At 49.4% G+C, this 13,386-nt stretch overlaps 1 protein-coding gene across 1 annotated transcript in view; it reads left to right on the plus strand.

Moving 5' to 3' along the window:
• ASB13 (ankyrin repeat and SOCS box containing 13) overlaps positions 1 to 13,386 on the plus strand; it is a 232,927-nt gene that overhangs the window by 120,911 nt on the left and 98,630 nt on the right. Inside the window, exon 4 of the mRNA XM_078677339.1 lies at positions 9,891 to 10,025. Coding sequence (XP_078533465.1) covers positions 9,891 to 10,025 — 135 coding nt within the window. The remainder of the gene's footprint in view (positions 1 to 9,890; positions 10,026 to 13,386) is intronic.

A 13,386-nucleotide genomic window follows, 5' to 3' on the forward strand; every position in this document is an offset into this window, starting at 1 on the left:
CATTGTATGTCTCTTTTTGGGACAGCGGTCTCCTTTGATCCAGACAGCGCAGTAGTTAAAAAGAGTGCAGTTAGAGCAAATAGCACCTGTAATGTAAGACAGTTCTAGAGTAGCAAGATAAATAATGACTATATTGTTAGCAAGTACTGCAATGTTTAAAGTTGTTCTTTTATCCCTGGAATATAAAAAATAAGGACATTTGACAGCTTTTTTTCAGGACACAGCTCTAAAGTTGTTTTCTGCTCTTGACCTGGACCTTCAGTTTAATCAGAGCTTGCTAGTCCTAATAAAATGTAACTTCTATGACTCACTTTGCTAACTCTGTGAGTGCGTCTGTTGAGCCACCCTCATAGCGGGAGACGCTGTAAAAGAAAGCAGGTAACGCTTGTATACAACCATGTCAGTTCTTTGCAGTTATCGCCTCTTGTCATTCCAAAGGCATTTTGTGAGTGACGGGGCAATGACTCGTCTTCTCACCTATTCTGTGCCATACTAGGAAGCTGTGAGACACTGAATATTTAGAAATAGAGGGTTGAACCGGAAAGGAAACACATCGGTTGGTTACTGCTGCCAGCATCTGATCTTCATAGGAACTTAAAGCATACTACACATAGGTTTCATAGAGCCAGGGGAGTTGATGCTCTGGTTAGAGGAATTCATAGTCTTTCTCCCTCTGCTATGGGAGCCTAACTACTGGTGCCCCTTAAGCAACTCCTTCGCTCCTGACATTTAATCAATCAATCATTGCATCAAAGCACTGTCACCTCTAGGGGTATCTGGGTGCTGAATATGTCGTGTCTCAGTCAAGGTCCGCCAAAGAGAGTGCTGTTCCGAGGTCGAGGGGCAGGTTGTTCCAGGTCTTGAAGGTGATGTAGGAGAAGGAGCTCCCCCTGCATCGGCTGCATGGGATGAGGAAGGAGGAACTATGGGGTCTGGAGGGTTGATGGAAATTCATGGTTGATGTAGGATGGTCCTTGCTCGTGGATGGTTTTGTAGGCGAGTGTGAAGACCTTGAACTGTCATCTCTTGAGTGGGAGCGAAAGAAAGCCTCTGAGGTGGAGGCTGATGAACGATCCTTTGGGGAGGTCCAGGATGAGTCTGGCTGTCGCGTTTTGTATGGTCTAGAGTCTTCTGAGGAGCTGGGTGGAGATGCCGGCATTGAGAGTGATACCGTAGTCGAGGCCGCTGGTGATGAGGGCCAGAGTGACAGTCTTTCTTGTTTTGGCTGGGATCCATCTGAAGATTCTGCAAAGCATGCGAAGAGTGTGGAAGCAGAAGGAAGCGACTCCGTTAATCTGTTGTTTCATGGTTAGTTGGCTGTCGAGGATGATCCTCAGGTTACGCGTGTGATCTGTTGGTGTGGGGGTTGGTCCAAATTCAAAACCAGCTGTGGTCCCAGGCAGAGGTGTTGTTCCCGAAAATCAGTTTTTCTGTCTTGTTGGAGTTTAGTTTGAGGCAGTTGTGTTTTTTCCAGTTAGCTGTGTTGGTCATGGCAGTAGCAAAATTGTGTTTGGTGGGGGTTCCTGGTGAGTGAGAGGATGAATTGAGTGTCGTCTGCATAGGCGATAATCCTGAGGCCAAGGGCTCTGACTACTGCTGTGAAGTGGGTCACGTAGGTGTTGAATAAGGTGGCGCTGAGTGATGATCTGTGTGGAACTCCGCAGATGATGTCCTTGGATGTGGAGGTGAAGGGAGGGAGCCGGATGCTCTATGTGCGTCATGTAAGGAAGGAGGCAATTCACTTGCGGGCGTCGTGCTGTATGCCGATGTTGTGGTCTGTTGATGAGGGCATTGTGGGAGACTGTGTCAAACGCAGCAGAGAGGTCGAGGCGAATCAGGGCCACAGAGTCTCCGCGGTCGAGGAGAGTTCTGATGTCGTCTGTGGCCACCATCAATGCAGTCTCAGTGCTGTGGTTGGCCTGGAATTCCGATTGTGAGGTGTCCAGTAGAGGGTTGTGTGAGTTGGTGGTTGATGGCCTTCTCGAGTACTTTGGCTGGGTATGGGAGCAGGGCGATCGGACGGTAACTTTTGAGGTTCATTGGGTCGGCTGAGGTTTTTTTTAGGAGGGGTCTGACTTCTGCGTGTTTCCATCAGTCTTGGAAGGTTGCTGTGTAGATGGAGGTGTTTAGGATGTTGGTGAGTTCCGTGCTACTGGAGTTTGCCCCGAGGTTGAAGAGGTGATGGGGGCAGGAACCTGTGGGCGCTCCGAAGTGGCTAGAAGAAATGATGGCTGTGGTGGTCTAGATGGTGAGTGAAGACCAGGCGGTGAGTGTATGGATGGAGTTCAATGGTTGGGTGAGGTTTAGAGGGTGGGTTGGGGGTTGAAGTTGTTGTAGATGGCAGCAATTTTGCTGTGAAAGTAGTCTGAGAGGGTGTCGAAGAGTTCTCAGGATGGGTGGATGGTTTTCTCTGTGGCTGTAGGGTTGGTAAATTCTTTGAAAATTTTGAAGAATCCTTGGTGTGGTTGGCTGCGGTGTCGATTCGGGTGGTGATGACTGCTTTCTTGGCTTCTTTGATGGGCTGGTGGTAGTTGTGGAGGGCTGTTTTTACAGCCTCACTATTTGAAAGAAGGATGGTGTATATGAGAGGGCGTGCGTTGCCTGCACCCCTGAAATCTGCTGCCACTGCAGTTGCTTTTCTGTGTGCATGTAATGTCACCAGATTACTGGTATGTGATACCACCCCCTCTTGACGTGTGAGGCACTGCACCCATATCATATGCAGTCTTCTGGCCCCCGGCATATTCTGGTTAGAGCCTTGCTCTTGATGATTGTAGCCCTGGCTGTAAGTGGTAATGAACACTGGGCATATGATGGCAGCATCCATGGGCAAATGGAGACTCCGCTCATGACATGATTGGCAAAGTACCTTGGAATGTAAAGGCTGCTGCCATTTGATGACTTCACCCAAATTATCAGATGAGTGCGGCCGTGGCATGCATGTAGTAGAAGATCACTACAAACTGCGAAGGCTGTAACACAGCCATGCAAAATCTACATCCCTGGGATGTGATGTTTGCAGTCCTGGCATATAATGTACGCCTCATGTCTCGTGATGTCCACCTTCCTTGACATGAAATGTCGGCATTTCTGCCATGCGATGTCTGCACCCCTGGTATCTGAGTGCAGTATGGTTGGTTCTTAGTAAAGACAGATTTTCCGTTGGTATATGATGACGGTTGTATGTCAATACAACACAGGCTTTTACCCCGCATGCCATTACAACGCGGGGATTACAACAAAAGTCGTTACAACGACTTTCGCTGGAGGGGGCTGGATAGTGGAATAGTTTAATTTTCTATTCCAACTCTAGCCCACGTTGACAGTAGGGAAGGTGTTGGATAGAAAATTAAACTATTCCCTATCCAACAGCGCCCTCCAGCGAAAGTCGTTGTAACGACTTTCGTTGTAATCCCCGCGTTGTAATGGCAGTGCAGGGTAATCCCCGCGTTGTTATGGCTGTTCTCCATGATGACAGTTCCTTGGTGAACTTTGTGGAAAGTGATGACAGTATACGAATGCAATACGTATACATACATATTGAACTGTAAACCAGGCATGTATTGGCAGTATCCTGTTTTTGTGACAGTGCACCTAGCTCAGGTTGGCTTCACCCCTGACATATAAAATGGAATTGTCCCAGGCATATGGAGCTGTACACCAGGCAAGTGACGACACGAGACCTAGCATATGGCAGTCTTACCTGTGACATATGATGGATTCACCCCAGCATATGAAGGGTGTGGAATTCGGTATTTTATTAATTTTATGCTTATTAATGGACTGCATTTTTTTTTTTTAAATCTTTTTATTAAATTCAAGGAACAAGAAAACAGAGAAACAAAACAAAAACAAGGCAGTACAATACAAAGGTGTCACCACGTTGCCCGGGGGGGGAACAAATGCAAATCAAACATCAGAGCATACAATGAGATTGGGGGGGGGGGGAGGAGACCAGAAGCAAACAAAATATCTAAATTCCTGCGGAGGAAACATCAGGTTGGGAGGAAAACAGGTCGGTATTAAGTTCCGGAAAGGGGGGAGTACATATATCGCCACGGTATGTGTTCCATTGAGTCCAAATTTTCCCCCATTTGCGGGGCTTGCCACGGGAAACATAAACAGTCTTTTCTCTAAACATGCACCAGTCCATGTTTTGTTGCCACACCAGAAATGGCGGTGGCCTCTGAGCGCCCCATAGCTGGGCAATGTCCCTCTTGGCAATCATGTTACCCAAGGTCACCCATCGAAGCTGCGCCTGGTTATAGTCATTCGGCTCCCAGACATTCAACAAACACCTCCGCGCTTCAGGCATTAAGTGCACACCCGTGACCTCACTCATAACATCATGCACGCGAGTCCAGTAGCGTAGCACAGCAGGACATTCCCAAATAATATGGAGAACCGTGCCCACCATACCACAGCCACGCCTGCACAATCCATCCGCCGAGAACCCCATGCGTACCAGACGCGGACCAGTCACATACACCCTATGTAGAATTTTGAGCTGGACAAACCGGAGGCGCGCCGGGATAGCCACCTCCTTCGGGGAAGAGATCGCAGCCTGCCAGTCTTCGTCATCGAGTTCTAGACCATCACTAGTCCATAACTCTCGAAGGTTATCCAGCAGGTCAATCCTGGTATTAATTAACCTTTTATATATGAGCGAGATCGTGCTATCAGGGACATGCCCATCCAGTATCCGATCTTCAAGCGGGGACGCCTCCGGAATGTCCGAACCCGGGGGAAAAACTGACAGGACCGCATGCCGGATTTGCGCATACTGAAAGGATTCCCTATCATTCAGGTCGTACTCAACTTTCAGTTCCTCAAACGTCTTGACTCTACCCCTGATCCATACATCATCGACCCTGCTGATTCCAATCATGTCCCACCTATCAAAACCCTTCGACTGCCAGAGGGAGCCAAGCTTATCCGAAGCATAAAGGGGGGGAACACGGGTTGGCTTGTCGGCCCATCCCGTGGCCGCTGTAGCTCGATACCACACCTGTACCACTGTTTTAGTGGGGCCCGTAAGAGATCTGCCGGCAGATTTCGCGTATAGAACCCTATTGTAGTCTCCACCGGGTAGCAGCCATTTATCCATCTCAAAAGCCGGGTTCGGCGAGGGAGCGTAAGTGCCGTGGTTGATGGCCCCCAGCTGAGAGGCCCAATAGTAGCGACGGATGTCCGGGAGCGCGATGCCCCCATCGTACCAAGGGAGCGTCAGCTTCGAAAGGGCGATACGAGAACGGCCTCCCCATATCAATTGTCGCTGTAGACTTTCAATCTCCCGAAAGTAACCGGCTGGTACAATGTCAAGCGTGTTATGAAGCGCATAAAGAAATCGGGGGAGCGACATCATTTTAAACAACACCGCTCGTCCCAGAGGAGAGAGAGGGAGCCTACCCCACACTATAACATCAGCACGGAGGCGACGGAGAGGGGGCAGCAAATTGCGCTCATATCGAAGGACAGGGTCCAAGGTGATAAAGATTCCCAAGTACTTGAATCCTTCCAGCGCCACCGAGATAGGACAGCCACATGGCAGGAGAGGAGCCTCGCCGGAGAGGACTTAAATGCAAGACTTCGACCAGTTGATGACAAGACCGGAGTTTTTACGGAAAGAAGTCAAAACGTCGAAAAGGACGATCAATGACTTCCGAGGCGACGTAAGGTACAAGAGTATATCGTCTGCGTACAGAGATATACGATCCTCAAACTCCGGGGTCCATCTAATGCCCCTCAAAGATGGCTCCCATCTCAACCAAGCCGCCAGCGGCTCCAAAGCGAGGGCAAACAAGAGTGGGGACAAAGGGCAGCCCTGACCCGTTCCCCTACAGAGAGCAAAGGAGGTCGAGACACGCCCATTCACCACCACTTGGGCTAAGGGGTCAGTGTAGAGCAATTTCACCCAGCTAATAAAAGTGGGTCCGAAACCGAATTTAGAGAGAACCGCCCAAAGATAAGGCCATTCAAGCGTATCAACCGCCATGGTGGCGTCCAAAGACGCCAAGATGGCAGGTTCACGCAAAGTTTCCGCTCGCGCAAGGACTCCATGCAGGCGCCGAAGGTTAAGTGCCGTATTACGGTGTGGTATAAATCCGGACTGGTCCGGGTGAACCAGATCGCTTATGACAGATACCAAACGATTGGCGAGCACTGTGGCCAGGATCTTCGGTTCAGCATTAATCAGAGAAATGGGCCTGAAGGAGTCACAACGGTCACGTGGCCTACCTTCCTTATGAATAACCACTATGGAGGCCAATCTCTGGTCAGGAGGAAGGGAGCCCGTCTCCAGTGATTCTAAAAACATCGACCGTAGATACGGTGCCATCACATCCGGACGGAGCTTGTAAAGCTCAATGGGGAGCCCATTAGGGCCCGAGGCCTTCCCCGAGCGAATCGAGCGGATGGCGATCGCGATTTCATCAACCGTAGGCGGAGCCTCCAGCAGATCCCTCTCAGGGTCAGACAAGCATGGCAGCGAGATATCGCGTAGAAGCAAGTGGGAGTCCTGCTCAGGTCTATCGGACACAGGGGAGTACACTACCCGAAAATAATCAGCGAAACATGCAACAATTTCAGCAGGGTCAGTGATACTCACATCATTCGCATCAACAATAACAGGGACCACCCGACTCGCACATTCCCTCCTATCCAACCAAGCAAGCAATTTCCCAGCCTTATCTCCCACATCATACAAACGTCGCTGATGTTCCAGACCCATCTCCTTCGCAGCGTCAGTCACCAGCGCTCTATATTCAAGTTGTTTCAGACCCAAAAGGTGCAGCCTCTCCGGGGAGACCTCAGATTCCAACTCCCCCTCAAGAACGGAGATTTCATTTTCAAGCCCGACAACCTCCTCCCGCTTACATCTCTTAACGTTACCTATCGATGAGAGGGCCTGGCCCCGAATCACAGTTTTGTATGCTTCCCACAGTGAGACAGAAGTGGACACAGAACCCACATTTTCAGCAAAGTATTGATCAATCGCTTTAATTAGTTCCGTTCTGACCTTGGGATCACGGAGGTACCATGGGTTGATCGGGGCCACCCTACCCTCCGATCCCAGGTGTGCGTCCACAACCATCCACAGCGGGGAATGATCTGAAATACCCCTGGCCAGATGTTTCACCTCCCTTATGAGGGATGCCTGGGAGGAGGGCATCAACACGTAGTCCAGTCTCGAAAGACTGCCATGGGCCCCAGAGTGGAAAGTATATTGCATTTGTCCAGGGTGATGCAGGCGACAGCAATCGGCTAATCCCAACGCCTCCAGGAAATCCCCCAACCAGGATTGAGACTTCGCGATGTCACGGGGGGGGGGGTAACAATCAAACATCCCAGACACTACAGAGTTGAAATCCCTACCCACTACAAGCAGACCCTCGGGGACTCCCAAGATCACTCTTCCCAGGTCGGCATAGGTAGTAGTCTGGAGGCCTGGCGGTATATAGACCGAGAGCAGAGTGACCACCCTCCCCTCCCAGCGCCCCACAATGGCGGCGTATCATCCCTTATCATCCAGGATAATGTCGTCAACGGCAAGAGGGAGGGATCTCCGAACCAGAATGCCCACCCCTCTGGAGCCAGAAGTGAAACCTGAGTGCGCAATGAGACGATAGCCACGCCTATTCATTGCATGGCACGTATTACCAAGCAAGTGCGTCTCCTGAAGCAAAACCACATCAGGGGACAGACGGCGCAACAGCTGCAAAACTACACCCCGCTTAATTCTGTCTCCCAACCCATTAACGTTCCAACACAGTAGTCGTAGTCCCCTACCCCCCATCCCAAGGGCCACCCCAAGTCCCCCCCCACACCAGACGCGACACTGTAAAACAGAAGATCATCGATACTATGCCTTGGTTAAAACAAAGAAACACAAACCGTAACCCCTCAGCCCCCCAAAACATCATACCCCCCACCCGCACCCCTGCGTAAGACTCAAAAGCCACCCCTGTCGCCCTAACATACAACTATTCTACGAAAAGAACCCCAGAGGAGGAAGTCTCACCCAACCCCCACCCACACCCCATTCAGACAACACAGTAGCAAGCAATAGTAGCATAGCATCAAATCACCGCCGAAAGTCAATACGCCGGCCCGGGAGCCGATTTCGCTCCCTATTCCTGCTCCACCAGGCCGCCCTCTGCTCCACCGGAGTGTCCAGAATTATCAGATTGCTCCCGTCCCGGGGGCAGTGTGTCCAGCCAGTCACTAGCCATTCCAGGATGTACAAAGAAAAATGTTCTGTCATTGTAGACCACACGCAGTCGGGCCGGGAAGAGCATAGCATATTTCATGTCTCTGTCCCTCAATCTCTTTTTCCCCCCCTGGAATCCAAGTCGCTGCATCTGAACCTGCTGGGTGAAGTCCGGGTAGAAGCTGACTGTGGTGTTCTCATATGCCGTAGGGCCCGACATGCGTGAAGCCTGCAGGATCGCATCCCTGTCCCGAAAGTTAAAGATCCGAGCAATGATGGGACGCGGAGGAGCTCCCAGCTTAGGCGGGCCACCCGGGATCCTGTGTGCACTTTCTACTGCAAAAAACTTGCTGAGGCCCTTGGGCGCTAAATGATTCAGGACTAGGTCTTCCACCAACAGGTCCACCGATTATTGTTCCATCGTCTCCGGGACACCAACCAGACGGACGTTGTTCCGCCGAGCACGGCCCTCCAAATCGCCCAGGCGTCGAGAGAGGTAGTCACGGGCGGACCGCAGGTTACCGACCTCTGCCTGTAAATCGGAGACGTCGGTAACAAGACTAGATGTCTTCAGGTCGAGGGATTTGACCTTCTCATTAGTCTTCGCAAGATCCGCCCTGGTCAAGGTAACATCGATTGCGACCGTGTCCAACTTGTGGGTCAGGGCCTCATACTGTTGTCCCAGTGTGGCCTTCATGCCGGCAATGGCGCCCATGACGTCCCGCAACGTCAGATCTTCACCCATCGGGGATTCGTCTCCAAAATTGGCCGGGGGTTTATTCAATCCGCCCGGAGAGCCCTTAGCGAGGGTATATCTGTCCATAACGTTAGATTGCACTGGACCTCCACGAGTTGCCGGTCTGGTCTTGCGCTTTTCTCCCTCGGGCTTGGTGGCCATTTTAGGTCGTGCGCCCCGGAGGGTATTCTGAGACCTAGTAAGAATGGCTACACTCGATGTGCCCGCAGCAACTTGGAGAATAGGTTGAGGATCAGCCACCAGGCAAGGAACAATGAAAGTCCGGATCGCCAATCGAAGATGCGTGGTTAGAAAGAAAGCAATAAACCAGGGCGACCAAGGCAAAGTCAAAGAGGTCGAAGCCCGAGAATCGAAACTGAAAGTAGAAGACCGGGCAAGGGAGACTCGCATGAGCCGTTGTTATTCAATTACTATCCGGCTGGCAGAGAAACCAAGCCCGGGGCAGTACCATGGAGCAGGCCGAAAATGTTCAAAAGTCCATATCTTCGGCTCCTGGGGTTCAAATCGAAATCCGAAAACGGATAAATGATCAGCAGGGCCGTGCCAATAAGAACCCGTCATCTAAATCAGGATAGGGTACAGGATAACCGGTGGAGGCGGCGAAGGTCCGGGAGCTCTAAGCTCACGCGACCATCTTGGGTGCGCGCTAAGCTCCTCCTCCTGGACTGCATTTTTTAAATCTGTTTTATGTTTTAATAATCTCACTTCCGTGGATGTCATCAGAATTGAGGACTACTTAATATCGCTCAGTGTGATGCCCTCATGAATGGCAGGGTGGTCACAAGACTTGTGATCTTACTTCTTGTCTGGTGGGATCTTGGTACGTTGTGCGTCTCTGTGTTTTATTTGTTTTGCTACTTTATGAATGGTTACGTTTTATAGTAATAGCTGCATTTTGCCATTAATCTGTTTTCTTTGCCCAAGGTCACTCTGAGTGTGTGAGGCTCTTGATCAGTGTTGGTGCAAACCTGGAGGCCCACGACTGCCACATTGGAACCCCACTGCATGTTGCTTGTGCGAGGGAGCATATAGATTGTGCCAAAATACTGCTGAATTCAGGTATCGTCTATTTTTTTCTTGCTTACAATTTTTAGCTCCCTGTGACTGCTTTAGCTTCAGCTGATTAATCTGTGAAATATCTATATATTTATACTAATTCTTGAGCACTCCTTTGATGCTCCCCATTTTTAGCATCTTTTCTCCTAATGCAACTCTTTAGCACTTACTCATATCCTGCTTCTGACTAAATTAAACACTATTTATATAAATTACCACTAATTAAGTAAATGACTCTTCATTATGTTCAAAGCTTATCACTTTTCTCTTGCGCCACATAGACCTTTTCTATATCTAAGGTAACATTCAAAGGTTCAAACATTTTGCTCGAGAAAAAAATGGTTTACCAGTTTCTGTATGTTCTTGTTCCTAGTTTCCTGTACAGACTACTAGCTCACGTTCTAAAAGTGGATGTTCGTGTGATCAAATGATCACAGTTGTTCTACATGTCTGTTCTTAAAATGTTGCCAATTTCTCATTGGCTCCTACCGACCCACAAGAAAGAGTTTGCATTCTGTTATAGCCGGACCCTTTCTCTTGCAGCACAGCTAAAGCAGTATGTATTTTAATTGGTAATTTCTCTGTTCACATCAGGAGGTCAGCATACAGCAATCTTGTAAATTTCCGCACCTCTCGCTCCTCAAGTAGTCGCATTTCAACATGGCTCGCACTTTGATTTCGAGCTTCACAACCGTTGCAAATGTCATGCTTTGCTTACTTAACTTCCTACAAAAATTCTTATTTTTATTTTTATCCTCTTCTGCCTGGACTTTTGTTCCGTTATACTTGGTATTTTTGCCTACCCATGTCAACCTATCTTTAATTCCTCTTATAGGCTCTTTTGTCTCTGTCCAGTAGCTTCCGTTTGTGACCCATTGGGTACCTCATATTGCATAGATGCCAACATTTTCGAAGAGAAAAGTGGGAGTTTAAAAAAAAAGAAAGCGAGAAAATCAGGAGAATTTATTTCCTCCATTGACTTCTGTTGGGGCCTAAATCCGGTAACTATCATGCATGGGATTTGGAAGTCTGCGGCTGCAGTATCTGCTATTAGAAACGAAAAATGTACTTTTTTTTTTTACCAGTCAGGAGTACGGAAAAAAGGGCTATGTCAGGCAAAAAAAGCATGAAGCTAGTGTTGTGCACTGACCTGCAGGAGCAGGTACTGCAGCTCTGCCAAGTACCACACATCAAGTGTTAGACTAACGCATTTCAGTGTGGTGTTCTGCATCACCGCACAGAAATGCAAAGTCATGCATAATAGCGCCTCTGCTGTCAAGGAGGAGCGCTAGTAATCATGCACCATAAACACAAAACTAAAGCTGGATTTACAGCACCCTCCTGGGATGGGGGCTGGCTCAGAGTCAGCAGCTCTAGTTGCTACTGCTACAAATTAATAATGTAACAATTATACTAGGAATCACCCAACACTGCTGGCCATATTTGATACATCAATGATGCCTGACGTGAGAGTTAGTGCCCAATGAGAGACCTGGAGTGAGGTCAGGTTGAGTTTTCTGACGCACACTAGGCGGGACGTCCTGCTGCCACCCACTGCAGTGCCATGGCGGGTGGCTGAAGTTCATGAAGTTTTTGCAGGCTGCAGTGGAAATGTTAGCGCTGCTCGCACCGCGTTGTGCAGCGGTATTGACCCAGCCTCAACCTGAGTGAGTGAACCCTGGGTGCTGTGCAGCCAGGCCTGCTGAGCCTCGGAATCATGCGGACTGGCGTTTATCTCGGAAGTCGTTGTGGCAGTGATGACGAGGCAGCCCGTTATTGCCACTAACTTCAAGCAAAGTTAGGGGCCGATTAGGATGGAGGACGGACTTGCGTCCGTCCGCCACCCCTGAGTAGGAGGGACCGTCCGCATGGGCAGCGGCGGTCCCTCCATGGCAATTAGGATGTGACCGCCACCCTGGCGGTCACATCCTGTATGTTTTACATTGCGGCGGGTGCTGCTTGAAGTAAAAAACGAAAGCTGTGCATTTCCATGCACAAAGCGGCAGGCACCGCGCGGTGCCTGCCGCTTCGTGCACGCAAAGGCAGGGGGGTACCATAGGTACCCCCCATGTGCACCCCCCACGCAACCTTCACCCAGGGGGCCCGCAATGGGCCCCCAAAGTGATTGTCCGTATGCTTTTCCACGGCGGAAAAACCGCAGCGGAAAAGCATTACTTTCCCTACATCCTAATATGGCTGGCGGTGTCTGATAGACACCGCCAGCCATGTTAGTGCTTTTCCGCCGTGGTCGCCTTCCGACCGCGGCGGAAAAGCGGCAGACACATTGTGAGACCCACCAGCCATCCTGATTTGGCGGTGGGTCTTTCAGGCCTCCTCGGCGGATTTCCCGCATACTCACCGCCGGCCCGGAGTATGCGGAAAATCCGCCATCATAATGACCCCCTAAGTCTGGTCTGCTCACCCAATGGTTTGCAAAAGGGAATTCCAGTACTATGGACTTTGTTGTCCGTTCACAGGAGTGAATCTAGTAACTTCCTTCTTCCCTTACCAAGTGATGAAAACAAAAGGTACCCGTAGAAGCCGCCTCACAAACATTTAAGTGGCATCATATGCGCCTGACTCGCATTCATGCTGTGAACCGAATAAGTTAATTCATCAGCTAGTGGGACATGTTTCCAGACGTGCACGAAGGATTGCACGAATTTTCAATCCACTACTCTTTTACATAGGGTTTTGGCACATTACATCACCGGAATGCAACAAGTAGGGGGTAATATTGACTACCCACACAGTGTATAGTCCTTGTTCTTGGAACTGAAGTGAAGGTGGGCAGTCACAGTCGCTTACTTGTGGAACTGCATAGCTACATATGGCAGAATGATGGGATAAAAAGTCTGTTGTTGTGTTCCTTGGGCTTGTGGCATCTGAGGCGCAGACAAAGCCGAGGTCTCATGCAGAAGTAAGGGCTTATCTTCCTCATTCCTAGTAACAGTCTGAGCGATGGCATGTAACTAAGAATACAGATGCTGACGCACAATAGTAAGATCTGCACAATCCCACTGCCAAATGGTGTGGCTTTCCATAGCTGGGTGTGTTGTGCAGGCTTGTAGCATTTGCCACACAGAAGCGCAAGCATAAAAAAACACGCAACTGCAAAAAATAGCTCCTGACCTAGTGTTCAGATCCTTGATTTAATATGTTGCAAAGTTGTTATATTTGTATGATTCTAAGTATATTTACTTAGACATGAGTATGATACATTTAACTTGTTTAATATCAATTTATTACGCTTTGCAGCAGTTAACTTAGAGTTTCTCGTTGATCAAATGGGTGTAATTTCTGATATTATGTTTCCCTTGTCTTCATAGCTTGATTTTGCTCGCAAGAAAGTGTCACTCCTAGT

The sequence above is a fragment of the Lissotriton helveticus genome, chromosome 1_1 (assembly GCF_964261635.1).
Source record: "Lissotriton helveticus chromosome 1_1, aLisHel1.1, whole genome shotgun sequence".
Classification (NCBI taxonomy): domain Eukaryota; kingdom Metazoa; phylum Chordata; class Amphibia; order Caudata; family Salamandridae; genus Lissotriton; species Lissotriton helveticus.